At 45.5% G+C, this 26,695-nt stretch overlaps 1 protein-coding gene across 3 annotated transcripts in view; it reads left to right on the forward strand.

Moving 5' to 3' along the window:
- ALDH3A2 (aldehyde dehydrogenase 3 family member A2) overlaps nt 1-26,695 on the forward strand; it is a 74,255-nt gene that overhangs the window by 45,994 nt on the left and 1,566 nt on the right. For 2 of the 3 annotated variants that reach the window (XM_077482152.1, XM_077482153.1), the window contains exons 9-12: nt 2,800-2,899; nt 3,444-3,679; nt 5,669-5,783; nt 23,373-26,695. The exon at nt 23,373-26,695 is cut by the window's right edge and continues 1,566 nt beyond it. In XM_077482152.1, coding sequence (XP_077338278.1) covers nt 2,800-2,899; nt 3,444-3,679; nt 5,669-5,734 — 402 coding nt within the window. In that variant the 3' untranslated portion in view covers nt 5,735-5,783; nt 23,373-26,695. The remainder of the gene's footprint in view (nt 1-2,799; nt 2,900-3,443; nt 3,680-5,668; nt 5,784-23,372) is intronic. The other variant, XM_077482154.1, reaches the window with a different exon arrangement.

The raw sequence follows: 26,695 nt of genomic DNA on the forward strand, positions 1-26,695 counted from the left end.
CCAAAAAAACCTACTTGGTCCTTTCTGGTTCACCTTTTAGTGCAGGATGTTTTGTATGAAAACTGGATGCAGCCAGACATAGTATATGCTCCTCCCAATTATTTTGCTCAACATTACCCACAGGAGGCTTGACACAAAGTGGTAAGTTCCAATTGTGGATATGTCTGTTTCCTGCCTCAAGAAATCCATAACTGGTTCTGGTTGAGTATGTCCCAGTCTTCAAACACCCAGTGGAGGATAAAGCCTTTTTGGCTCTGTCAAGCTTAGCCATACAACTGCCGGGGGTTTCTATGGCTGTATGCCAGACTCTCGTAGTCTCTGCCAAAAGCATGGTGTGCAACCTCGGATTAATCCTGAAGGATCCCTCGGTATTCCAAAAATTGGAGCATCTCCCAGTAGTAGCCTTGCACTGCTGCGTAGATGGTTTGGTGGGCTCTCTGCACCAAAATTCTTGGCTGGTCTGGAATAGATTCAGATTGCTAGAGAACAACTCTTTGGAAAGTCTTTAGACCCCTTTTGTGAAAGGAAGCAGAAGGGTACACTCTTACCTAGTAAGAAGAAAACTAAGGTGCTTCCAGAATTCAGAAAAGGTTTTGTGTTGAGGCTTACTCAACGCATTCAGTCTGTACCTCTTGGGCTTTTCAGTACTAGGCTTTGGTTTCTCAGATTTGCAAGGCTGCAATCTTGTCTTTTTTTTTTTCACATGTCCATTAAAGTTGAAGTGTAGTGTGCTTACCCTACACAAACGCATAGGGGGTGTATACATTTTCGGGGCCTTCACCCCGTTCTCATATATACTGGGTGGTTGCCGGCTTTCTGGTTGCTGGTTTTCTATTGTACACTATATGTAACACAATCTGTAAAAGAATCCTGTTCCCTACCAGGAGTGGGTTTGATGCAGCTTTACAGAAAACTGAGCTATTAATCATTGGAGTGCTGGAAGATCAGCAGCAGGAAAATGGAGTGGGCATCCCTGCACAGATTTATACATGATCCAGCTGCCTACACAACATGGGATGTGCTTCGTTACAGTTAAGATATGTCGTCTAAAGTTTTAGAGAGAAGATTTTTTTTTTTTTTTTTTTTTGGTTAAACTTTAGCTTTACATTTTACCAGATTGATGGTCAAGCCTCTGCTGACAACAACTTTGGCTGTAAAGTTCCTTGAGTTTGGGAATCTGGTTATCTTATTATTGGCTTGTTGCCATTATTTGCTGTGTTGTTCAACTATCAGTTGTTTTCAGTGGCAGCTGCTGTTTTTTTGTTTGGGGGGGCGGCACACAAACACCGCCCCCCCTCCACCGCACTTACTGCATCTAGGCAGCAACGGGGAGCGGGCATCCAGGCATCAGCTGGGACCTGCATCATCAGCAAGCAGCTCTTCTCACTTCCGCTGTGCTTCTCCTAGGCATCCAGTAGGATCTCCTGTCCTTTCAGCCAATCAGGTCAGGTGACGGGTATCAGACCCGCTTCCCGATTGGCTGGGAGGAGGATCAGTATTGCAACAGTGAATATTCATTCGCTGTTGCAACACACCTGGGTGGGCTCCGGATGCACTCTCTGCATCCCGAACCCCATTCCTATTTTGAAGCCTATTAGAGCCCCTGGCTCTAATTAGGTGCTTAAAAAAAAAAAAACTAGCCGCTGTAATTCATGCGCCCGGTGGCCTGAAAGGGGCTGGACACATGAATGGGGATGGCCTCGGCGGCCATGGATAGATTCATGCTATGCATGAATCTATGCATTGCATATAGGGGGTGGCGTCTGGGCACCCCTAATGGACAAACTGACCCTGCTTTCATTGGTTGGGAATGTCCTATAGTGTTGATTAATGGCAGTCCTATACTGTTCGCTTAAAAAAACAAGGGTTTTTGACTTGCCTGAAAAATTATTTTATTGGAGTACAGTACAGGATACAGGTCACCCTCCCCTCTGTCCTGGCGTATTCTCTTATTGCTTGCTAAAAAGAAAAAGCTAAGGATTGCTCGGAGTGGAGGGGTACTATGTTCCAAGCACCTTTGTTTGCCAGTATCCTCACCTGAATGTGACAGCATATAATCCATGGTCATGATTAAAGTAGTTCTAAAGCCTTACATTTTTTTTACCTTCGTACATTCTGTGTGCCAATGTGCATGTGCCAGTAGACACAGCCAGGGTGGCCTGGGAGCGAGCACACATGGGTGTCCCTATAGAAATCTGCATTCCACAGGGGCACTTCCTGAAGAGGAGGACCCAGGATTACCGACAGGGGAGCCCAGAAGAACCATTGCACAGGGCAGGTAAGTATAACATGTTTGTTTTTATTAAATGTTTTTTTTTTTTTTTTTTTTAAATGATGCTTTAATATTGCTTTAATGAAAGCATGTGTCCTGTACTGTGCTCCGAGAAAAGTAAAAAATCCTCCTTTTTTTTTTTGTCCTGTTTTGATAGAGTAGGGCAAGATTTGTCAAATACTTATTTTTATCTCTATCCCTATATTTGTCCTATTGACCATTGTTACAGAGACAAAAAGTAAAGGGAAATCACAAAGTTTAGTTATCTCCAGAACAAGAAGTGGTAAAATCTTCCAGTGGAGAGGACACATGTTCACATGTGTGACAATTGTGTAAGAGGGACTGGATTTTTTTTATTTTCTTTCACTTCCTGTAGCGACTCCGAGAGAGGATGTTTAAGGGAAATCTCCCCCAAGGGGACATGGACAGTAAAAAAATAAACTGTCCAATTTTAACTCTTCCCTACTCTATCCACTTAAATGTTTTGGTTTCACAATTGCTTTAACAATAAATCTTTGTTATTTCAGATCATTAAAAAGATGATTTCTCAAACATCAAGTGGTGGAGTAACAGGCAATGATGTCATTATGCATTATACAGTTGTTGCGTTACCTTTTGGAGGTGTTGGTAAGTACTTGCTATATTTTTCGTTGCTACTATATTTAATTATAGCTGGTAGCAACAGCTTAGACTGTATGCACATCAGCTTACAAACTTATATATTATAGCCCTAAGCGAGAACCGAATAATTCACTGACTTTATATTTTTCATCCTGGGTTTGCTTGTGAAAAGTAGTCTAGTGTTCCAGATACTGCACTCAATCTATCATAGAACATAGAGTGTGAAAGATGTTTTTGTAAATAGTCAAGTTGCTAGCAGTTTATCTACAAATCAGGGAAATTTGCAGCTAGGTATATGTGCTGTTATTGCTGAAACATTTTGAACATGTTCCCTGTTGACATGTTTATCACATGGCTATTTACTTATTGGGTCAGTAAACCTAAACAAGGATTGAAGCTAGATAAGCTGGCTTGCCCGCTGGTATACTTGTTCCAGGTCACAGATTAAATCTATGCGCTACTGGACTAAACAATACGACTAAACAATACAAGCTGTTGATTAATGCCAGTAGTTATTAGTATACATTCATATATTCCCTTTACATTTTAGGACATAGTGGCATGGGTTGCTATCATGGCAAACACACATTTGATACCCTTTCACATAAGCGGTCATGCCTCATCAAGTCTTTAGGTATGGAAAGTGCAAACAAGCTCAGGTATCCTCCTTATACTCAGAAGAAATTGGATTGGGCCAAGTTTCTACTAACAACCAAGTTCAGCAAGAAAACATTGGGTCTTGTGCTCCTCCCATTGGTGGCTGTGGTGGTAGCTGTAATTTTAAAGGTAAGATTTTAGATTTCTCTGGTAAAAGGGTAACAACTTTTACTAAGAATGCCATATTTACATGCCTTTGTAGTCTTTTACTTGTGGCCTGGCTATCTTGACAGTTTAAAAATCTAGGCTTCTAACCACATGGCCTGCAGCCTGCCAGCTTAAATGGTACATAAACCCCAACAAAGAAGTTTTCCTATTCTATCCCTTTTGATCTAAGTGTACCACTGGACAGAATTTTATTATACGGTATATGTGAGATGAGTGCAAAAAAAAAATACCAATCCTGACAAATCTCTTCAACGAATAAACCAAAATATTGTCTTAGGATGACAACAATGCTTTTCCATGGATACAGTACGGAGAGTAAATGTTGTTACCCCTAGACATGAGGTTACTGGCGGAATTACTAGATAAAAATGAATGCAGCCACAAACTCTATATAAGTGAAACTGTATAGATAAAAATGTATAGCTATGCTTTAAATGCTTTTTTTTGTGCAGAAGCTGCTCCAAGCCAGCACTAGGGGGCATGTTTTATTCATGAGATACTGACATCTCATTCAGACCAGTTTGAGCAACCCTGCTTTCAAAAAGTGCCCTCCAGTGGCAGCTAGAAGATGCTTGCTTACCACTGCCAACTGCCTTCAAGCTGTGCTGTTATAAGCTCATGTTACTGTCAGTGATGGTATCTGACCCCAAATGTAAATACCACATTTACTGTAAGTGTAGCTTTCTTTTCAGTAGGTAGAGGTTTTGTCCTTTTGATATTTTGTCCACTGGGGTTCTTTTATGCAGACCACGAATAAGGGAAGATGTGTCCACGGGAGTTAATACAATTTTAATTTCATAGTGATCAAGACAACTAGCTGTTACAGCATATTTTGGTAACATCCTATTTCTCACCCTACCCATTCAGAGCTCCATGCCTAGAAGTAAACATAGTAAATAATGGGCTTCTTGACACGCTGTTTAACACTGTCTGTCTGTTTTTTTTTTTCTAATAATTGCAGAATGTTGGTAGAAAGCATTAGGTTAATGTTGCTAGAGTCTACTCGCCCTTTTTCCTGTGGTGTCACTCCTTTTAATGCCCAGATCATCAAGATGCTCTTTTGTTGCCCTCTCTGGTCTGCAAGTTTCTGCTAGTGTGACATGAACCTAAAATGCAGAAAGCTTTTCTTTTTGTATGAATTTTATTGTAGATGTACTTTACTGAGTGGTATACAGTGATGACCAGAGTTTGTCGTTGGTTTCAGAGCCCAGATACAGCCACAGTTGTTACCATTTGTGCCTTTACCACATTTATAATATTACATCCTATTCTCCTTTTTGATATAATGCTTGCTACTACCGGTACTAACCCTGCATCTTCTATATTCTATCTTCCTGGTGTGTATGTTTGTTAATAGTGTAATAGGGCTGTGGCACAAATGTACCTTTTTACTTATGTGCAAAGAAAGAAAAAAGAAAACAAAAAGTGTAAACACCATTTGACGACACAACATCAATATAGATACCACATGGCCTTTAAAGTTTTTAGACTGGGCAGGGTACTGGCAACAAACTATTTTGGGTGCATGTTTTAAGAGCTCAAATAATATATTTGCAGCCCTCTCAGCTTCACAAGATGAAACCAAATTTTCCATTTATATCCGTTTTTATATTTAGGGCACTTTCATCCTGGGGAAGGTGTCGGTGGTAAGGTGCCACTAAAAATATTTTCTTTAGACTGCAGTTCTACAACATGGTAAATGCCAGTGAGTGTAAAGACTTCTCTTTTAGGCTATACTGTATATGTTCTATGAAAAATCTACTTCAATCCAAAAGAAAATTGACACCAGAGGGATGACCATAACAGGCCTGCCACAGGGATATGTCCAGATGTGGTTGTTGTCAGGGGTGCTTGTATCTTTGAATAAGTATCATTTTGCCTCTTCTTTTTTTTTTTTTTATGCACATATATAATTCTTTACACTTTTGTTGACATTTTGGGTTTTCTCAGAAATACCGCTGGGCGTTGACAAGCAGAGGAATACAGCTTGTGCTGGCATTTCAGAGGCTGTTTTAAACAAGATGGGTAGCAGATGACAGGCAACGGCATTCTTTGATACAGCAAGGTATGCAGTCCCCAATAAGTGGGAGCATGCCCAGTGTGCTTTTTCTACATGTTCTACAGGTTTGCAGCTCCCTATATATAGCTTAAAGTGATTGTAAATTGTCATAAAAAAAACAAAAGGATAACAAACATGTTATACTTGCCTCCTCTGTGTAGTACTCCTCTTCTCTTGTCCCTCTTTGCTGCCCCTGATCCTTCCCTCCTATCAAGTGCCCCCCTCAGCCAGCAGCTCTCTATGGGGACACCCGAGCCGAGTCAGAGCTCCGTGTATCCATTCAGACATGGAGCTCGGACTTGGCCCGCCTCCTCTCTGCCCTGATTGGCTGACTGACTTTGACAGCCGCGGTAACCAATAGCACTGCTTCTGTGTCTCAGCCTATCAGCAGGAGTGTCCCAGACAGCTTAGACACTCGTGGACATCGTTGGAAAGAGATGGGACTCAGGTAAGTAATTGGGGGGTGCCGGTGAGGCTGCTACACACAGCTTTTTTATCTTAATGCATAGATAAAATTTAGGATAAAAAAACCTTCTACCTTTACAACCACTTTTAAGCGTTCTTGATTGCTTTCTGTAAAGGATAACACTGTTGGAATTTAAATTAGAACTATAGGCAAAACGTTTTTTTTCATTTTGGAGTTATAACCCCTGTCAAAAAATGTTTTCACCATCTGTGTCCTATTTCAGAGCTTGTCCCGTAGCCGAACGAGAATTGAAGGGAAATCCCTGAAAATTAAGGGAATCTCTTGCGGACCCCCCAGGTCACCAAAACTAGAGTCTCCATTGGGAGATTTCCCCTCTATTACTTTTCTGGGGAAAACCCAAAATTTTAAGTTTTCTGTACTTTCACTTTCAAGGATAATGGTAAACAGGACAAATAGAGAGGGGCGAATCTCCCTAATGGGGCCCCGACAGCAATACAACCTGACAGGGTTTCTGATCTCTCTCCACTCTATTCAAAACCAAAAAAAAAAGGGTTTTGCCTTTTAGTTATACTTTTAAATTTAACAGTGCATGTATTAGAGTAAGTATTTCCTTCTAATTTATTTTTGAGAAAAAGGAGGTGGTAAGGCAATTGTCTTCCCTGGTTAAAACAAACACTTGGGGCTCTTTCACACGGCCGATCCGTTCAGGTCCGCCTGTCAGTTTTTCAGGCGGACCTGAACGGATGCTCCATAGATCTCTATGGAGCTTCGGATGCCAGCATGGATCTGCCCCGTGTGAAAGAGCCCTTACTGTACATTCAAATCCGGTCATAGACTGTTTGACTATAGATTCGAACCATATATGGGCAGGTTGATTGTACCCGAGTTGATCGCTCAACTTGGATACAGACATTCTGTCAGATTCTTCATGCGATTTTTGCCAGCGGCTATAACTGCTAGCAATAGTCACTGTTCTCCCCGCCGGGAGAACACAATTTTGTGGGAGCAATTTTCTTTCCTGCAACCCATGGTTACAGGAAAGAAAATTGCACCATATTTTGCTGGCTTAAGTAACTTTCTGCCGCAGAAGCTGCTTCCCAATCCAACATATATCAAACAACTAGGGTTGGCTCGAAGTCACTGTATTCAATTACTGCTTTGTAGCTGTGCTCTCCAAGGACAGGAGTAGCTATGCTTTTACTCAGGCTTTACTATGAATATGAGACTTTTGACCTTACTATCTGATGTACAGTTCATTCACAGTGCTTCACTTTTTCCACATTTTGTTATGTTACAGCCTTATTCCAAAAATGGATTAAATTATATTACCTTAAAATTCTACAAGCAATACCCCATAATGACAATGTGAAAGGAAATTATTTGAAGTCTTTACAAATTTATTAAAAATGAAAAATCACACGTACATAAATATTCACAGCCTTTGCCAGGACACTCACAATTGAGCTCAGGTGCACCTTGTTTCCACTGATCACTGATCTTTTGGAAAGGCACACATCTGTCTATATAAGGACCCACAGTTAACAGTACATGTCGGAGCACAAACAAAGCCATGAAGTCCAAGGAATTGGCTGCAGACTTCCGAGACAGGATTGTATCGAGGCGCAGATCTGGGAAAGGGTACAGAAAAATTTCTGCAGCATTGAAGGTCTTAACCCTTTCATGACTAAGCCCATTTCTGACATTTGGTGTTTACAAGTTAAAATCCGTATTTTTTGCTGGGAAATTACTTGGAATCCCAAAAATTTATATATATTTTTTTGCAGAGAATCTAGAGAATAAAATGCCGATTGTTGCAATATTTTATGTCACACAGTATTTGTGCAGCAGTGTTTTTAAATGCAACTTTTTGGGAAAAGGGACACTTTCATGAATTAAAAAATAATAATTAAACAGTAAAGTTAGCCCAATTTTTTTGTATAATGTGAAAGATGTTATGCCGAGTAAATCGATACCGTACATGTCACGCTTTATAATTGCATGCACTCATAGAATGGCGACAAACTATGTTACCTAAAAAATCTCCATAGGCGATGCTTTAAAAAAAATAAATTACGGTTACCAGGTTAGAGTTACATAGGAGGTCTAGTGCTAGAATTCATAGTTTCATAGTTAGTAAGGTTGAATAAAGACACCAGTCCATCCAGTTCAACCTGAGTGAGTGTCTACCCCTATCCCTGTACATTGCACACTCACATTGGTCCCTACCCTCAAGGAGCCCACAATCTAAGGTCCCCATTCATATACTAAGGCCAATTTTGGTCAGAGGCCAATTAACCTACCTGCATGTCTTTGGAGAATTATTGCTCTTGCTCTGATGATCATGGCAATACCTCACCTGTGTGATTTGAACACCATTTACATATGCAGGCGTGACTTCCATATGCGTTTTCTTTGCTGCACGAGCTCACGGGGACAAGGGCTCTTTTTTTTTTTTTTTTTTTTTTCTCATTATTATTTTTTATTTTACTTTTTTTATATTATTAAATTTTTGTTTATAAAAATAAAAATGATCACTTTTATTGCTGCCACAAGGAATGTAAACATCCCTTGTGACAGTAATAGGTGATGACAGGTACTCTTTATGGATGGATTGGGGGTCTAAAAGACCTCCAATCCCTCCTTTGCACTTCAAAGTATTCAGATCACTGAAAACTGCGATTCTGAATACTGTGTGTGTGTGTGTGTGTGTGTGTGTGTGTGTGTGTGTGTGTGTAATAAATATATATATATATATATATATATATATATATATATATATATTATGTTTTATTTATATATATATATATATATATAAATCCTATAGATCGATAGAACAAGGATACCATTTTTTACCTTTTTGATAAAATTGACATCCACAGAAGTCCACACAGCACTGCTCAGAATGAGACTGACATGCAGTGTGTGTGAGCTCTTATATAGTGTTCACACTGGGGGAGCCACAGCCTCCCCCAGTGGGAGGAGTGCTGGAGGCCTGACATTACCAGCTGCTGACAGCAGCCTATGCCAGGCCTGGGACGCTTCTCCGAGGGAATGGTGCGTGGCATAGCGGGAGATTTCCCCGACCACAACCGTGATTGCAGTGCGGGCAGAGTAAAGGAGGAGCTCCTCCCTAAAAGTGGGCCATGGAGACACCTGACAGATAAGTCGGCGTGTTCGGCCCAGAGGGCTGGAGCCCACCCGCCGGGTGGTGCACAAAGAGCTCCAGAGCCACATACTGAGGACATCTAGTGGACAACATTGTAACTGCAGCAGAAAAAGACATAAAAATGCCAAAACCACAGCATGAATGGTACAAAATGAAAGCCTGCAAAAACAAAATAAATAAAAAATAATAATCAAAAATGTGAATTAAAAAGAATGAATAAAAATAAAAAATGTTTTCCAAAGAATAATGTGGGAAACCAAAAATAGGTGTGCCAAGCACTTAGTACCATACTAAAAAATATTTGTGGCTGTAATTGGTGCAAAAGGTGCTTCAACAAAGTATTGAGCAAAGGCTGTAAATACTTATGTACATGGGATATTTTTTTATTTATTTTTTTATTTTATTTTTTTTTAATTTACAAAGATTTCAAACAAACTTCTTTCAAGTTATTGTGGGGTATTGTTTGTAGAATTTTGAGGACAAGATTGAATTTAATCCATTTTGTAATAAGGCAGTAACATAACAAAATGTGGAAAAAGTGAAGCACTTTGAATACTTTCCGGATGCACTGTATACACATTACAGCAAACTGTTCCATACAAAAACGTTGTAAAGATTTTACAGTACATGATTAAAAAACAGGTATTCTTAGATGCCAGCAAGTACCTTCTAGCAGCCCCTCCTAGTAGGTCTACCCACTCTCCCCTTCTTTATTTGTTCTTAGCAGGATTGGTGAGTTCAATAACAAAAGATTATTTTTAGCTGTCCCATAAGGGCTTTCCAGCTCTCGATTTTGCTTCTCGAAGTCAGTGTTTGTATTAAGGGCTGAATTACACATTGTACGGTGGTAGGCGCTTTACTGCATTGTATAACATATGCCACTACAAGGACACACAGAAAACCATTGTTTCCTGTGTATCCCAGTCACACTGCAATCCAGACATGCTGCATTTTAGCGCAATGCACAGAATCACATGACACTGTACAGCAGGGGCATTTAGAGGCAGGAAAAAAATGCCAATGTGTCCATGCACATATAGGCATTTAGATGAGTTTTTAGAGGTAGGAACATCTAGAAGCCCATAGCCAGGAATAGGAACAGCAGAGTTTAGACAGAAAAAACACCTAAATGTGCGTAAACGCATTTAACCTCCCTAGCGGTAATCCCGAGTCTGGCTCGGGTTGGGATTTTAGTATCATGAGCGGTAACCCCGAGCCAGACTCGAGATCGCATCGCTGGATACAGGGAGGACACAGTGAGAAGTTACTTAGTTACTGATGTCCTCCACGCTGTGTGATCGAGCTGTCCTCCGCTCGATTCACACAGTGCCCGAGTGCCGCCGAGCTCCATTCCCTGCGACGTTACGGCACACGGGAACGGAGACTGGTGCCAAATTCAAAAAAGTAAAAACACACAAAACCCACACAGTACTGTCATCTTACAGATGACAGTACTGTATAAAAAAATGACACACCCCCTTTGTCCCTAGTGGTCTGTGCAGTGCCCTGCATGCACTTTTATATTATAAATACTGTTTTTTTTTCTACCTGGAATTTGGAGATTATCCATAGCAACCAAAAAGCGTCCCTTTATGTCAAAAGTGATTTTAGACCAACTAAAAAACAGCGATAATAAATTATAATCACTTGCAGAATTGAGCGATAGCGATTTGTGGGGAAATTCGTCATCAAACACTAAATCTAATGACAGCGACAATTCTGCAAATGAGCAAATTTCAGTGTTTTTGGATTTGATTACATTATTGAATAATTTTTATTATTATTTATTATATTATAAACTTTATCATACCCGGGATGTCTGCTAGACTCTGGTTTGAACAGATTTAAGAGAGTTATTCCTAAGAATTGCAGGCCTACAATATAAAACGCCAAATTTCCATGCAAAATAATTGTACCGCTTTCAGCACCTAAAACCAGAACTAATCATACCGCCAGGGAGGTTAAGCCCTAGCTTTTAGCACTTGAGCATCGATTTAATTTCAATGGCCGGAATAAATTATTATTTTGGCCAAAAAAATGAAATAATGCCCAATCCATTGACTCGCCTAAACACGTTACATCAGTTTACAAGCATCAAGCGTTTGTTTTTGTTTTTTTGACAAAACTCTACTGCCAGGAGGAAAGGAGTCAAGGAGAGTTGGCAAAACATCCTGTGTGTATGAGGCTTTCGTTTCAGGAGTCTTGGAAAGTGTGACAAGACTTTGAAAGGCATGTAGCACCTCTGTACCTGCTTTTTTTTTCAGCTTTACAACATTTTTTCACCAATCTATTGACATAGGTCCATGCAAATATTTCAAAAGCTCTTCCACCAATTTTTTTCAAGAACAGATATCCAGCTTTTAATTCTTTTGTTCTGTGTGGTATTAATGATTTCTTTCAGAATGTCTTATTTGAAGTCTATGTAGTGGCTGCCATTCTGATGTGAAAATGTGCACATTTAGGCCTCATGCACACGAGACACAGTTAAACGCGCGTTCAGATGCAGTTGGACAGTTTTTTCAACTGCCCCTGAACTCATTCAATGTTATCCTATGTGTCCATGCACACAGTCTCGTTTTTTTCCGTTTTTATGCAGTTGCGTTTAATCTCGTTTTTCCAGAAGCAAAAAAATGCGTTCAGAAGCTAAAATTTCCACGTTTCAGATGCAAAACGCGGCAAAACGCCGCTACCGCATTTAACCGCGTTTTCGTTTATATGCGTTTATAAAGGTGACCTTTTTTTTTCATTTAAAAATCTCAAAAATGATTGCAAATGATGAAAAACCATTAGTCAAATATTTTAAACAATTGCAATTGCAAGTGGACGATCCACAACTTGTGGCAAGTGACATGGCAGGTGGCAAGTGACGTGGCAAGTGGACAATCCACAACTTGTGGCAAGTGACATGGCAGGTGGCAAGTGATGTGGCAAGTGGACAATCCACAACTTGTGGCAAGTGGCGTGGCAGGTGAAGTGGCAAGTGACGTGGAAAGTGGACAATCCACAACTTGTGGCAGGTGACGTGGCAAGTGACCTGGCAGATGACGCGGCAAGTGACCTGGCAGGTGACGTGGCAAGTGGAAAATCAACAACTTGTGGCAGGTGACTGGCATGTGACGTGGCAAGTGGACAATCCATAACTTGTGGCAGGTGACGTGGCAAGTGGACAATCCACTTGTGGCAGGGGATGTGGCAAGTGACGTGGCGAGTGGACAATCCACAACTTGTGTCAGGTGACGTGGCAAGTGGACAATCCACAACTTGTGGCAGGTGATGTGGCAAGTGATGTGGCAAGTGGACAATCCACTTGTGGCAGGGGACGTGGCAAGTGGACAATCCACAACTTGTGGCAGGTGACGTGGAAAGTGATGTGGCAAGTGGACAATCCACAACTTGTGGCAGGTGACGTGGAAAGTGGTGTGGCAAGTGGACAATCCACAACTTGTGGCTGGTGACGTGGCAAGTGGACAATCCACATCTTGTGGCAGGTGACGTGGAAAGTGGTGTGGCAAGTGGACAATCCACAACTTGTGGCAGGTGGCATGGCAGGTGACGTGGAAAGTGGACAATCCACATCTTGTGGCAAGTGACGTGGCAGGTGATGTGGCAAGTAGACAATCCACAACTTGTGGCAGGTGATGTGGCAAGTGACGTGGCAGGTGATGTGGCAAGTCACGTGGCAAGTGGACAATCCAAAACTTGTGGCAGGTGATGTGGCTGGTGATGTGGCAAGTGGACAATCCACAGCTTGTGGCAGGTGATGTGGCAAGTGGACAATCCACTTGTGGCAGGGGACGTGGCAAGGGACGTGGCAAGTGGACAATCCACAACTTGTGGCAGGTGACGTGGAAAGTGATGTGGCAAGTGGACAATCCACAATTTGTGGCAGGTGATGTGGCTGGTGACGTGGCAAGTGGACAATCCACAACTTGTGGCATGGCAGGTGACGTGGAAAGTGGACAATCCACATCTTGTGGCAAGTGACGTGGCAGGTGATGTGGCAAGTGACGTGGCAAGTAGACAATCCACAACTTGTGGCAGGTGATGTGGCAAGTGACGTGGCAGGTGATGTGGCTGGTGATGTGGCAAGTGGACAATCCACAGCTTGTGGCAGGTGATGTGGCAAGTGGACAATCCACTTGTGGCAGGTGACATGGCAGGGGACGTGGCAAGTGGACAATCCACAACTTGTGGCAGGTGATGTGGCTGGTGACGTGGCAAGTGGACAATCCACATCTTGTGGCAGGTGACGTGGAAAGTGGTGTGGCAAGTGGACAATCCACAACTTGTGGCAAGTGACGTGGCAGGTGATGTGGCAAGTGACGTGGCAAGTGGACAATCCACATCTCGTGGCAAGTGACGTGGCAGGTGATGTGGCAAGTGATGTGGCAAGTGGACAATCCACAACTTGTGGCAAGTGACGTGGCAAGTGGACAATCCACAGCTTGTGGCAGGTGGCATGGCAGATGACGTGGAAAGTGGACAATCCACATCTCGTGGCAAGTGACGTGGCAGGTGATGTGGCAAGTGACGTGGCAAGTGGACAATCCACAACTTGTGGCAGGTGACGTGGCAGGTGATGTGGCAGGTGATGTGACAAGTGGACAATCCACATCTTGTGGCAAGTGATGTGGCAGCTGACGTGGCAAGTGGACAATCCAAAACTTGTGCCAGGTGATGTGGCAAGTGACGTGGCAGGTGACGTGGCAAGTGACGTGGCAAGTGGACAATCCACAGCTTGTGGCAAGTGACCTGGCAGGTGGCAAGTGATGTGGCAAGTGGACAATCCACAACTTGTGACAGGTGACGTGGCAAGTGATGTGGCAGGTGATGTGGCTGGTGACGTGGCAAGTGGACAATCCACAACTTGTGGCATGGCAGGTGACATGGAAAGTGGACAATCCACATCTTGTGGCAAGTGATGTGGCAAGTGACGTGGCAAGTGGACAATCCACAACTTGTGGCAGGTGACGTGGCAGGTGACGTGGCAGGTGACGTGGCAAGTGACCTGGCAGGTGACGTGGCAAGTGACCTGGCAGGTGACGTGGCAAGTGGACAATCCACAACTTGTGGCAGGTGACATGGCAAGCGGACAATCCACAACTTGTGGCAAGCGGACAATCCACAACTTGTGGCAGGTGACGTGGCAAGTGGACAATCCACAACTTGTGGCAGGTGATGTTGCAAGTGGACAATCCACAACTTGTGGCAGGTGACTGGCATGTGACGTGGCAAGTGGACAATCCATAACTTGTGGCAGGTGACGTGGCAAGTGGACAATCCACTTGTGGCAGGGGATGTGGCAAGTGACGTGGCGAGTGGACAATCCACAACTTGTGTCAGGTGACGTGGCAAGTGGACAATCCACAACTTGTGGCAGGTGATGTGGCAAGTGGACAATCCACTTGTGGCAGGGGACGTGGCAAGTGGACAATCCACAACTTGTGGCAGGTGACGTGGAAAGTGATGTGGCAAGTGGACAATCCACAACTTGTGGCAGGTGACGTGGAAAGTGGTGTGGCAAGTGGACAATCCACAACTTGTGGCTGGTGACGTGGCAAGTGGACAATCCACATCTTGTGGCAGGTGACGTGGAAAGTGGTGTGGCAAGTGGACAATCCACAACTTGTGGCAGGTGGCATGGCAGGTGACGTGGAAAGTGGACAATCCACATCTTGTGGCAAGTGACGTGGCAGGTGATGTGGCAAGTAGACAATCCACAACTTGTGGCAGGTGATGTGGCAAGTGACGTGGCAGGTGATGTGGCAAGTCACGTGGCAAGTGGACAATCCAAAACTTGTGGCAGGTGATGTGGCTGGTGATGTGGCAAGTGGACAATCCACAGCTTGTGGCAGGTGATGTGGCAAGTGGACAATCCACTTGTGGCAGGGGACGTGGCAAGGGACGTGGCAAGTGGACAATCCACAACTTGTGGCAGGTGACGTGGAAAGTGATGTGGCAAGTGGACAATCCACAATTTGTGGCAGGTGATGTGGCTGGTGACGTGGCAAGTGGACAATCCACAACTTGTGGCATGGCAGGTGACGTGGAAAGTGGACAATCCACATCTTGTGGCAAGTGACGTGGCAGGTGATGTGGCAAGTGACGTGGCAAGTAGACAATCCACAACTTGTGGCAGGTGATGTGGCAAGTGACGTGGCAGGTGATGTGGCTGGTGATGTGGCAAGTGGACAATCCACAGCTTGTGGCAGGTGATGTGGCAAGTGGACAATCCACTTGTGGCAGGTGACATGGCAGGGGACGTGGCAAGTGGACAATCCACAACTTGTGGCAGGTGATGTGGCTGGTGACGTGGCAAGTGGACAATCCACATCTTGTGGCAGGTGACGTGGAAAGTGGTGTGGCAAGTGGACAATCCACAACTTGTGGCAAGTGACGTGGCAGGTGATGTGGCAAGTGACGTGGCAAGTGGACAATCCACATCTCGTGGCAAGTGACGTGGCAGGTGATGTGGCAAGTGATGTGGCAAGTGGACAATCCACAACTTGTGGCAAGTGACGTGGCAAGTGGACAATCCACAGCTTGTGGCAGGTGGCATGGCAGATGACGTGGAAAGTGGACAATCCACATCTCGTGGCAAGTGACGTGGCAGGTGATGTGGCAAGTGACGTGGCAAGTGGACAATCCACAACTTGTGGCAGGTGACGTGGCAGGTGATGTGGCAGGTGATGTGACAAGTGGACAATCCACATCTTGTGGCAAGTGATGTGGCAGCTGACGTGGCAAGTGGACAATCCAAAACTTGTGCCAGGTGATGTGGCAAGTGACGTGGCAGGTGACGTGGCAAGTGACGTGGCAAGTGGACAATCCACAGCTTGTGGCAAGTGACCTGGCAGGTGGCAAGTGATGTGGCAAGTGGACAATCCACAACTTGTGACGGGTGACGTGGCAAGTGATGTGGCAGGTGATGTGGCTGGTGACGTGGCAAGTGGACAATCCACAACTTGTGGCATGGCAGGTGACATGGAAAGTGGACAATCCACATCTTGTGGCAAGTGATGTGGCAAGTGACGTGGCAAGTGGACAATCCACAACTTGTGGCAGGTGACGTGGCAGGTGACGTGGCAGGTGACGTGGCAGGTGACGTGGCAAGTGACCTGGCAGGTGACGTGGCAAGTGACCTGGCAGGTGACGTGGCAAGTGGACAATCCACAACTTGTGGCAGGTGACATGGCAAGCGGACAATCCACAACTTGTGGCAAGCGGACAATCCACAACTTGTGGCAGGTGACGTGGCAAGTGGACAATCCACAACTTGTGGCAGGTGATGTTGCAAGTGGACAATCCACAACTTGTGGCAGGTGACGTGGCAAGTGATGTGGCAAGTGGACAACCCACAACTTGTGGCAGGTGATGTGGCAAGTGGTCAAGCCACAACTTGTGGCAGGTGACGTGGCAAGTGGACAATCCACAACTTGTGGCAGGTGACATGGCAGGTGCCAAGTGAGGTGGCAAGTGGACAATCCACAACTTGTGGCAGGTGATGTGGCTAGTGACCTGGCAGGTGACGTGGCAAGTGGACAATCCACAACTTGTGGCAGGTGACGTGGCAAGTGGACAATCCACAACTTGTGGCAGGTGATGTGGCTAGTGACCTGGCAGGTGACGTGGCAAGTGGACAATCCACAACTTGTGGCAGGTGACCTGGCAAGTGACGTGACAAGCGGACAATCCACAACTTGTGGCAGGTGACATGGCAAGCGGACAATCCACAACTTGTGGCAAGTGAGGTGGCAAGTGGACAATCCACAACTTGTGGCAGGTGACATGGCAAGTGACCTGGCAGGTGACGTGGCAAGTGGACAATCCACAACTTGTGGCAGGTGACGTGGCAAGTAACGTGGCAAGCGGACAATCCACAACTTGTGGCAGGTGACGTGGCAAGCGGACAATCCACAACTTGTGGCAGGTGATGTGGCAGGTGACGTGGCAAGTGGACAATCCACAACTTGTGGCGGGCGACGTGGACAATCCACAACTTGCGGCAGGTGACGTGGCAAGTGGACAATCCACAACTTGTGGCAGGTGACGTGGCAAGTGGACAACCCACAACTTGTGGCAGGTGATGTGGCAAGTGACGTGGCAAGTGGACAATCCACCTTGTGGCAAGTGGACAATCCACAACTTGTGGCAGGTGACGTGGCAAGTGACCTGGCAGGTGACGTGGCAAGCGGACAATCCACAACTTGTGGCAGGTGACATGGCAAGCGGACAATCCACAACTTGTGGCAAGCGGACAATCCACAACTTGTGGCAGGTGACGTGGCAAGCGGACAATCCACAACTTGTGGCAAGTGGACAATCCACAACTTGTGGCAGGTGACATGGCAGGTGACGTGGCAAGTGGACAATCCACAACTTGTGGCGGGTGACGTGGCAAGTGGCCAATCCACAACTTGTGGCGGGTGACGTGGCCAATCCACAACTTGTGGCGGGTGACGTGGACAATCCACAACTTGTGGCGGGTGACGTGGACAATCCACAACTTGTGGCGGGTGACGTGGACAATCCACAACTTGTGGCAGGTGATGTGGCAAGTGGACAATCCACAACTTGTGGCAGGTGACGTGGCAGGTGACGTGGCAGGTGACGTGGCAGGTGACGTGGCAGGTGACGTGGCAAGTGACCTGGCAGGTGACGTGGCAAGTGACCTGGCAGGTGACGTGGCAAGTGACCTGGCAGGTGACGTGGCAAGTGGACAATCCACAACTTGTGGCAGGTGACATGGCAAGCGGACAATCCACAACTTGTGGCAAGCGGACAATCCACAACTTGTGGCAGGTGACGTGGCAAGTGGACAATCCACAACTTGTGGCAGGTGATGTTGCAAGTGGACAATCCACAACTTGTGGCAGGTGACGTGGCAAGTGATGTGGCAAGTGGACAACCCACAACTTGTGGCAGGTGATGTGGCAAGTGGTCAAGCCACAACTTGTGGCAGGTGACGTGGCAAGTGGACAATCCACAACTTGTGGCAGGTGACATGGCAGGTGCCAAGTGAGGTGGCAAGTGGACAATCCACAACTTGTGGCAGGTGATGTGGCTAGTGACCTGGCAGGTGACGTGGCAAGTGGACAATCCACAACTTGTGGCAGGTGACGTGGCAAGTGGACAATCCACAACTTGTGGCAGGTGATGTGGCTAGTGACCTGGCAGGTGACGTGGCAAGTGGACAATCCACAACTTGTGGCAGGTGACATGGCAAGTGACCTGGCAGGTGACGTGGCAAGTGGACAATCCACAACTTGTGGCAGGTGACCTGGCAAGTGACGTGACAAGCGGACAATCCACAACTTGTGGCAGGTGACATGGCAAGCGGACAATCCACAACTTGTGGCAAGTGAGGTGGCAAGTGGACAATCCACAACTTGTGGCAGGTGACATGGCAAGTGACCTGGCAGGTGACGTGGCAAGTGGACAATCCACAACTTGTGGCAGGTGACGTGGCAAGTAACGTGGCAAGCGGACAATCCACAACTTGTGGCAGGTGACGTGGCAAGCGGACAATCCACAACTTGTGGCAGGTGATGTGGCAGGTGACGTGGCAAGTGGACAATCCACAACTTGTGGCGGGCGACGTGGACAATCCACAACTTGCGGCAGGTGACGTGGCAAGTGGACAATCCACAACTTGTGGCAGGTGACGTGGCAAGTGGACAACCCACAACTTGTGGCAGGTGATGTGGCAAGTGACGTGGCAAGTGGACAATCCACCTTGTGGCAAGTGGACAATCCACAACTTGTGGCAGGTGACGTGGCAAGTGACCTGGCAGGTGACGTGGCAAGCGGACAATCCACAACTTGTGGCAGGTGACATGGCAAGCGGACAATCCACAACTTGTGGCAAGCGGACAATCCACAACTTGTGGCAGGTGACGTGGCAAGCGGACAATCCACAACTTGTGGCAAGTGACGTGGCAAGTGGACAATCCACAACTTGTGGCAGGTGACATGGCAGGTGACGTGGCAAGTGGACAATCCACAACTTGTGGCAGGTGATGTGGCAAGTGGCCAATCCACAACTTGTGGCGGGTGACGTGGCCAATCCACAACTTGTGGCGGGTGACGTGGACAATCCACAACTTGTGGCGGGTGACGTGGACAATCCACAACTTGTGGCGGGTGACGTGGACAATCCACAACTTGTGGCAGGTGATGTGGCAAGTGGACAATCCACAACTTGTGGCAGGTGACGTGGCAAGTGGTCAATCCACAACTTGTGGCAGGTGACGTGGCAAGTGGTCAATCCACAACTTGTGGCAGGTGACGTGGCAAGTGGTCAATCCACAACTTGTGGCAGGTGACGTGGCAAGTGGTCAATCCACAACTTGTGGCAGGTGACGTGGACAATCCACAACTTGCGGCAGGTGACGTGGCAAGTGGACAATCCACAACTTGTGGCAGGTGACATGGCAAGTGGACAACCCACAACTTGTGGCAAGTGACGTGGCAAGTGGTCAATGCACAACTTGTGGCAGGTGACGTGGCAAGTGGACAATCCACCTTGTGGCAAGTGGACAATCCACAACTTGTGGCAGGTGACATGGCAAGTGACCTGGCAGGTGACGTGGCAAGCGGACAATCCACAACTTGTGGCAGGTGACGTGGCAAGCGGACAATCCACAACTTGTGGCAGGTGACGTGGCAAGCGGACAATCCACAACTTGTGGCAGGTGACGTGGCAAGCGGACAATCCACAACTTGTGGCAGGTGACGTGGCAAGCGGACAACCCACAACTTGTGGCAGGTGACGTGGCAAGTGGTCAATCCACAACTTGTGGCAGGTGACGTGGACAATCCACAACTTGTGGCAGGTGACGTGGCAAGTGGACAATCCACAACTTGTGGCAGGTGACGTGGCAAGCGGACAATCCACAACTTGTGGCAGGTGACGTGGCAAGCGGTCAATCCACAACTTGTGGCAGGTGACGTGGCAAGTGGTCAATCCACAACTTGTGGCAGGTGACGTGGACAATCCACAACTTGCGGCAGGTGACGTGGCAGGTGACGTGGCAAGTGGACAACCCACAACTTGTGGCAAGTGACGTGGCAAGTTGTCAATGCACAACTTGTGGCAGGTGACGTGGCAAGTGGACAATCCACCTTGTGGCAAGTGGACAATCCACAACTTGTGGCAGGTGACATGGCAAGTGACCTGGCAGGTGACGTGGCAAGCGGACAATCCACAACTTGTGGCAAGCGGACAATCCACAACTTGTGGCAGGTGACGTGGCAAGCGGACAATCCACAACTTGTGGCAGGTGACGTGGACAATCCACAACTTGCGGCAGGTGACGTGGCAAGTGGACAATCCACAACTTGTGGCAGGTGACATGGCAGGTGACGTGGCAAGTGGACAACCCACAACTTGTGGCAAGTGACGTGGCAAGTGGTCAATGCACAACTTGTGGCAGGTGATGTGGCAAGTGGACAATCCACCTTGTGGCAAGTGGACAATCCACAACTTGTGGCAGGTGACATGGCAAGTGACGTGGCAAGCGGACAATCCACAACTTGTGGCAGGTGACGTGGCAAGCGGACAATTCACAACTTGTGGCAGGTGACGTGGCAAGCGGACAATCCACAACTTGTGGCAGGTGACGTGGCAAGCGGACAATCCACAACTTGTGGCAGGTGACGTGGCAAGTGGACAATCCACAACTTGTGGCAGGTGACGTGGCAAGCGGACAATCCACAACTTGTGGCAGGTGATGTGGCAAGTGGACAATCCACAACTTGTGGCAGGTGACGTGGCAAGTGGACAATCCACAACTTGTGGCAGGTGACGTGGCAAGTGGTCAATCCACAACTTGTGGCAGGTGACGTGGCAAGTGGACAATCCACAACTTGTGGCAGGTGACGTGGCAAGTGGACAATCCACAACTTGTGGCAAGTGGACAATCCACAACTTGTGGCAGGTGCCGTGGCAAGTGACACGCTAAATACAAGTACACTGCTGCTCTCACAGCTGCTGCTACTCACTCTAGTCTCACAAAATTGCTGAAATAGTTAATAATACTGTTTTTTGAACTTGGGGAGGGTCTATGATGTTAGCTTAACTAAATGCTTCTAGACGCAAACGCAGTAAAACACAGCTAAATCGCAGTAAAAATCGTGGCAAAACGGGCGTTTCTAAACGCCGGTTTCAGCTTTTAAAAACATGTGTCCAGCAGAGTTTGCATCTGCGTCTCGTGTGCATGAAGCCTTAGTTTGCTTGACTGGCTTTATTTACTCTGTATTGGTTCTGCCACTTTTCATGTGTCAAAATCCTATCATCTAAGGATCTCAAATCTGTTTGATTCATAGTAAAGTTACTTGTCCATCTGGTTGGTAAATAAAGGAAAAAAGGGGTATCTTTAAAGGGTAACTCCATTTTCATAAATAAAAATACAGTATATACAATTTGCTGCTCCTAGGGGAGCAAGGCTAACATGCAGAGGCATTTAGAGGCAGGAAAAGAAATGCCAATGTGTTCATGCACAGGCATTTGGGGACAGGAGCGTTTAGAATCCCATAGCCAGTGCATCCAGGAACAGCAACGTTTTGGCAGAAAAAACACCTAAACATGTGTAAACGCATTTATGCCCTAGGCGCATTTTAGTGCTTGATCATTCATTTCAATGGCCAGAATAAATTATTCTAGCCAATGAAATTAATGCCCAAGCACTAAACACATTAATCTAGTTTACAAACGTCAAGCGTTTTTTCTTCCAAAACTCTACTGCCAGAAGGAAAGGAGTCTACTTGGCAAAACGTCCAAAGTGCATGAGGTCTTGGATTCAGGAGTCTTAGAGAGTTTGACCAGACCAGGACAGGTAAATGGCACCACTGCACCTGGTTTTTGCAGCTTTACAACATTTTGTCATGGGGAAAAGTTATTTCTTGATAATCTATTGGTGTAGGTTCATGCAAATATTTCAAAAGCTCTTCCACCAACTTTTTCAAGAACAGATATTCTGCTTCTAGTTCTTTTGAATGTCTTATTTGATTCAGACCTCTCTACCCAACAATCAGCGGGTATCGAGTCCACAGTACCTGCGACTAGGCTCCCGGTGTGTGTGTGTGTGTGTGTGTGTGTGTGTGTGTGTGTGTGTGTGTGTGTGTGTGTGTGTGTGTGTGTGTGTGTGTGTGTGTGTGTGTGTGTGTGTGTTTTCATGTGCACTATATATATATATATATATATATATATATATATATATATATATATATATATATATATATATATATATATATATATATATATAATTCTACAATATACACACATGATTCAATGCACAGGTGCTGCCCTGTAGCAGTACAACTGCTATTAGCTGGACCTGAATTGGTTAATACCCTTCTTTTTTGTTTTTGTTCTTCCTAATAGCTGGTGTGCTGAAACTTCCCTCTCACTTAGAGCTCAGGACAACACCCCTATGCTCCTGAATGTGTGGCATGGCGTGTCTCCAGTTGGGGGCTTCTGTGGCTCCTTCCAACTCCCATGTCACTATTCTGTCCTACAGTGATATAGTGGTTGCCAGGAGGAACTACAATAGCCAATCAGAAGACTTGTTGTTTAATACACTAAAAGTTGTGGATAGTATTGGCACTGGAAGCTCTACATTTTTCATGTGTATACATTTTGCCATGTTGCTTTATAATGCAGCTTTTCACTTTCTGCACTGTGGCTCCATATTGTGCATTGAGGAATTTTATTGGAAGATTTCTGTAAATCAGGGGTATGCAACCTGGGGCTTGCCAGCTGTTGTGGAACTACATTTCCTATGAAGCATTGCAAGGCTGGCAGGTACAATTGTTCCCAGAGGCATGATGGGACTTGTAGTTCTGCAACAGCTGGAGGGCCCCATGTTGCCTACCCCTGCTGTATATGGATCATTGTTAGGCCAGCAGCAATGATGTCTACCTTCTATTGTTTCTTGATAAAAGTAGAAGTGGAATGTTAAGTTCATAAAATTTCTCTAAAAGAAGTATTTTTGTTTTTCAGGTACTCTAAAAGGAAGCAGGATATGAATATTCCAAGACATCTATTCGTTCTTATTTCCAGATAATCTATGCATTTTACAGAAGTACTTATTGAGCTTTTTTTTTCTTTTTTTTTTACATGAATATGGTTTCCTGTGGAACAGTTTCCTTACCTTCTAATAGTCTGGTCTAACATGCTTTTCATAACCACCTACAGACCTGCTGATAACCTTAGGAGGGTCAGCACACCTAATAGTTATATTTTAGTTTATAGTACATGCTGACAGGTAAGGTGAATTTTACACAGGACCCCCGTCCCGTTGACCTGCATGGTGGCGATCTGCCATTATGAATCCTGGTATAGCCACCTCATGGCTCCGGGGCTCAGAAATCCCCAGAGCTTAATCTTCTAAACGTACACCGTCAGGAAGGACATTTAGGAGCATTCTAATCGCCGACCAATCAGAACCTACATAGCCCGTCCTCTCAGCAGGGAAGAAGGAGAGAGAAAGCTGAGGGGATTTTTAAGCGCCAGAGCCGTGAGGTAGCTATACTGGGGCTCATAACGGCAGATCGCCGGCATGCAGGTCAGTGGGACATTTACATGCATGTAAATGTGACATGTGGTTAGCACCTCTGCCTAGCAGCCCTAGCGTTGTCTGTTCAAATACCAACCTCAGCTCAATGTGCCTGTTGTCCCTGTGTCTGTGTGGGTTTCTTCCGGGTACTCTGGTTTCCTTCCACACTCCAAAGACATGCTGGGAGGATCATGGGATCTTGTCTAATTTGGCCCTAGTATGTCTATGCATGAATGTGAGTTAGGGAACTTAGATGGTAAGCTCCTTGAGGGCAGCAACTGATGTGAAAGTGTGTGTGTGTGTACAGTGGAACCTTGGATTACAAGCATATTTCATTCCAGAAGAAAGCTTTTAATCCAAATCACTCGTATATCAAAGCGAGTTTCCCCATAGAAGTCCATTGAAACTGAGATAATTCGTTCCACAGTGACTTCTATGGTATGCAGTACCGCATGTAGCCAGAGGTGGGGGGGCTCCGAATGCATTCGAGCGGCTCCGAATGTCACTGGCATCCTGCTCATTTTGCGAGACGCTTGCAAAACGAATCAGGATTTTTAAAAATAGCTCGTATTGCGAAACGCTTGCTAACCGCGTTACTTGCAATCCGAGGTATTGCTGTATATATGTATGTGTATATAATTATATATATATATATATATATATGCCATCCTCCTGCTTTGCATGGTCTTGAACATATGCATCCACTATTGGGTAATGAATTTGGTTATTAGCCCTACACTGACCTTTGCTACATTAGCCAGACACATGGCTACTGCTGTATGGAGCATCTCAACATTTTCAGTTCTTCAACCTTTGTAGGCTGAGTGAGTGAGCCTGTAAAGGAAGGTTGGAACTTGGTCTTGATGAATTTCCAGGCATGGAATGCAATCTTCAAGAGCTTGTCGCTGGAACCTTGGAGAAATAAACCAATTTATCAGCAGTATCCTTTCCCGAAATAACTTAAAGTGGCTGTAAACCCTTACATATCCCCAGTGAAGTGACTGGCCTCAGGTGATGCACAGTTATGAAACAAATTCTCCTACATAAGTTGTACCTGTTTATCTACGGCTATCTCTTCTCTCTACAGTCTTCTAAAGCACACATTTTACACAGCATCTTTGAGCTCTGTAAAGCAGGAGGCAGGAATCTAAAGTCTCACACTGCAGAGCTCAGTGAGGAGTGCTCTGAGCTCTGATTGGAGGGAAGAGACACACCCCCCTCATCACAGTACATGGAACATGCACAGTTGTGGCTGTCAATCACAGGCTGGAATGCATCCCGTCACTAATTATCTCTTGGAGTTGGGAAAAGCAAAAGTAACTTGTGCAATAAATAGAGGAACAAGGCAGCAGAGAGAAATCGCACTCAGAGCTTTAGATAGACAAGTACAACGTGTAGAAGGATGTGCTTTGTCCACATTTCATGTATAAGGTTTACAACCACTGTAAGAGCACTTTCACACCACACCGCCCATAGCGTCAGCGGTAAAACGCTGCTATTTTTACAGCGTTATTAGAGCGTTTTTACAGCGTTTTTGGGGCGCTAGCGTTAAAATTACTGCAACGCTGTGGGCGTTTTTACAGCGTTTTACAAGCGTTTTACAAGCGTTGGGCGTCAAAGAGCCACCTCACCTCCCTACATCACTTCCTGTTTACTTCCTGGGATCTTGTGAGGTGACAGAGGATACAGAAAGAAGATGGAGTTCATGGAGCTGTTCTTGATGTTTGTGCTACTGTATTGGGAAAATATCCACCAACAGAGGCAGCAACGTCGGTATTGGGTTCATCCCATCCTACAAACACACAGCTCTATCGGGCAATTTGTGTTGCTATATGAGCACCTAAGAGTGCACCCAGACAAATTCCGAAACTATACTCGAATGAGCATTGGAACGTAAGTATCTATATCCTAATCCCGCTCCCACTGCTCCCAAATCTCCAACCATAATCCCACTCCCACTGGTCCCAAATCCCAAATCTAGAACCATAATCCCGCTCCCACTGGTCCCAAAACCCAAATCTAGAACCATAATCCCACTCCCACTGGTCCCAAAACCCAAATCTAGAACCATAATCCCACTCCCACTGGTCCCAGAACCCTAATCTCCAACCCTAATCCCACTCCCACTGGTCCCAAATCCCTGGTCTCTTTCAACCTCCATCTTCTCTTAGCTCCTATCCACCTCTACAAACAGGATTTCCTGATTTACCAGCATCCTACGCTTCAGTGAGATCATGTTACCTCCCCACAGCTAGTCCTGTTTCTGTGGATGCTATCTTTTTGTTTGCATGTTTATCTTTTGTTTGTGAGATCATGTAAAAACAAGCAGTTTATATAAAGTAAATGCAGTGTCTTGTTTTACTTCAAATCTACATTTTTCTACGATTTCTTTGGCACTTTGATGGCTTGGAAATCATTGTGACCTTTCCACAATTTCAGTCCTGTTGTTGTAGATGCTCTCTTTCTACTTGCATGTTTACTTTTTTTGAGATCATGTGACTTTTTCTACAGCTCAGGGCGGATTATAGGCGTTTTTAGGGCGTTTTTACAGCGCTTTCAATTCATTCCAATGGAGAGGAGCGTTTTTGAAGCGCTTTTTTTAACTCCCAAAAGCTGCTCCAAAGATGCTGCTTGCAGGACTTTTCTCAACGCTCAGCCAGCGCAACGCCTTGGTGTGAAAGGGTCCATTGAGATGCATGGAGAGCGTTTTATGAGCGTTTTAATAGCGTTATTTTTAACGCTAAAACGCTGCAAAAACGCCCTGGTG

The sequence above is a fragment of the Lithobates pipiens genome, unplaced genomic scaffold (genome assembly GCF_037356315.1).
Source record: "Lithobates pipiens isolate NorthernLeopardFrog02 unplaced genomic scaffold, aLitPip1_a1.2 Scaffold_16, whole genome shotgun sequence".
Classification (NCBI taxonomy): Eukaryota; Metazoa; Chordata; class Amphibia; order Anura; family Ranidae; genus Lithobates; species Lithobates pipiens.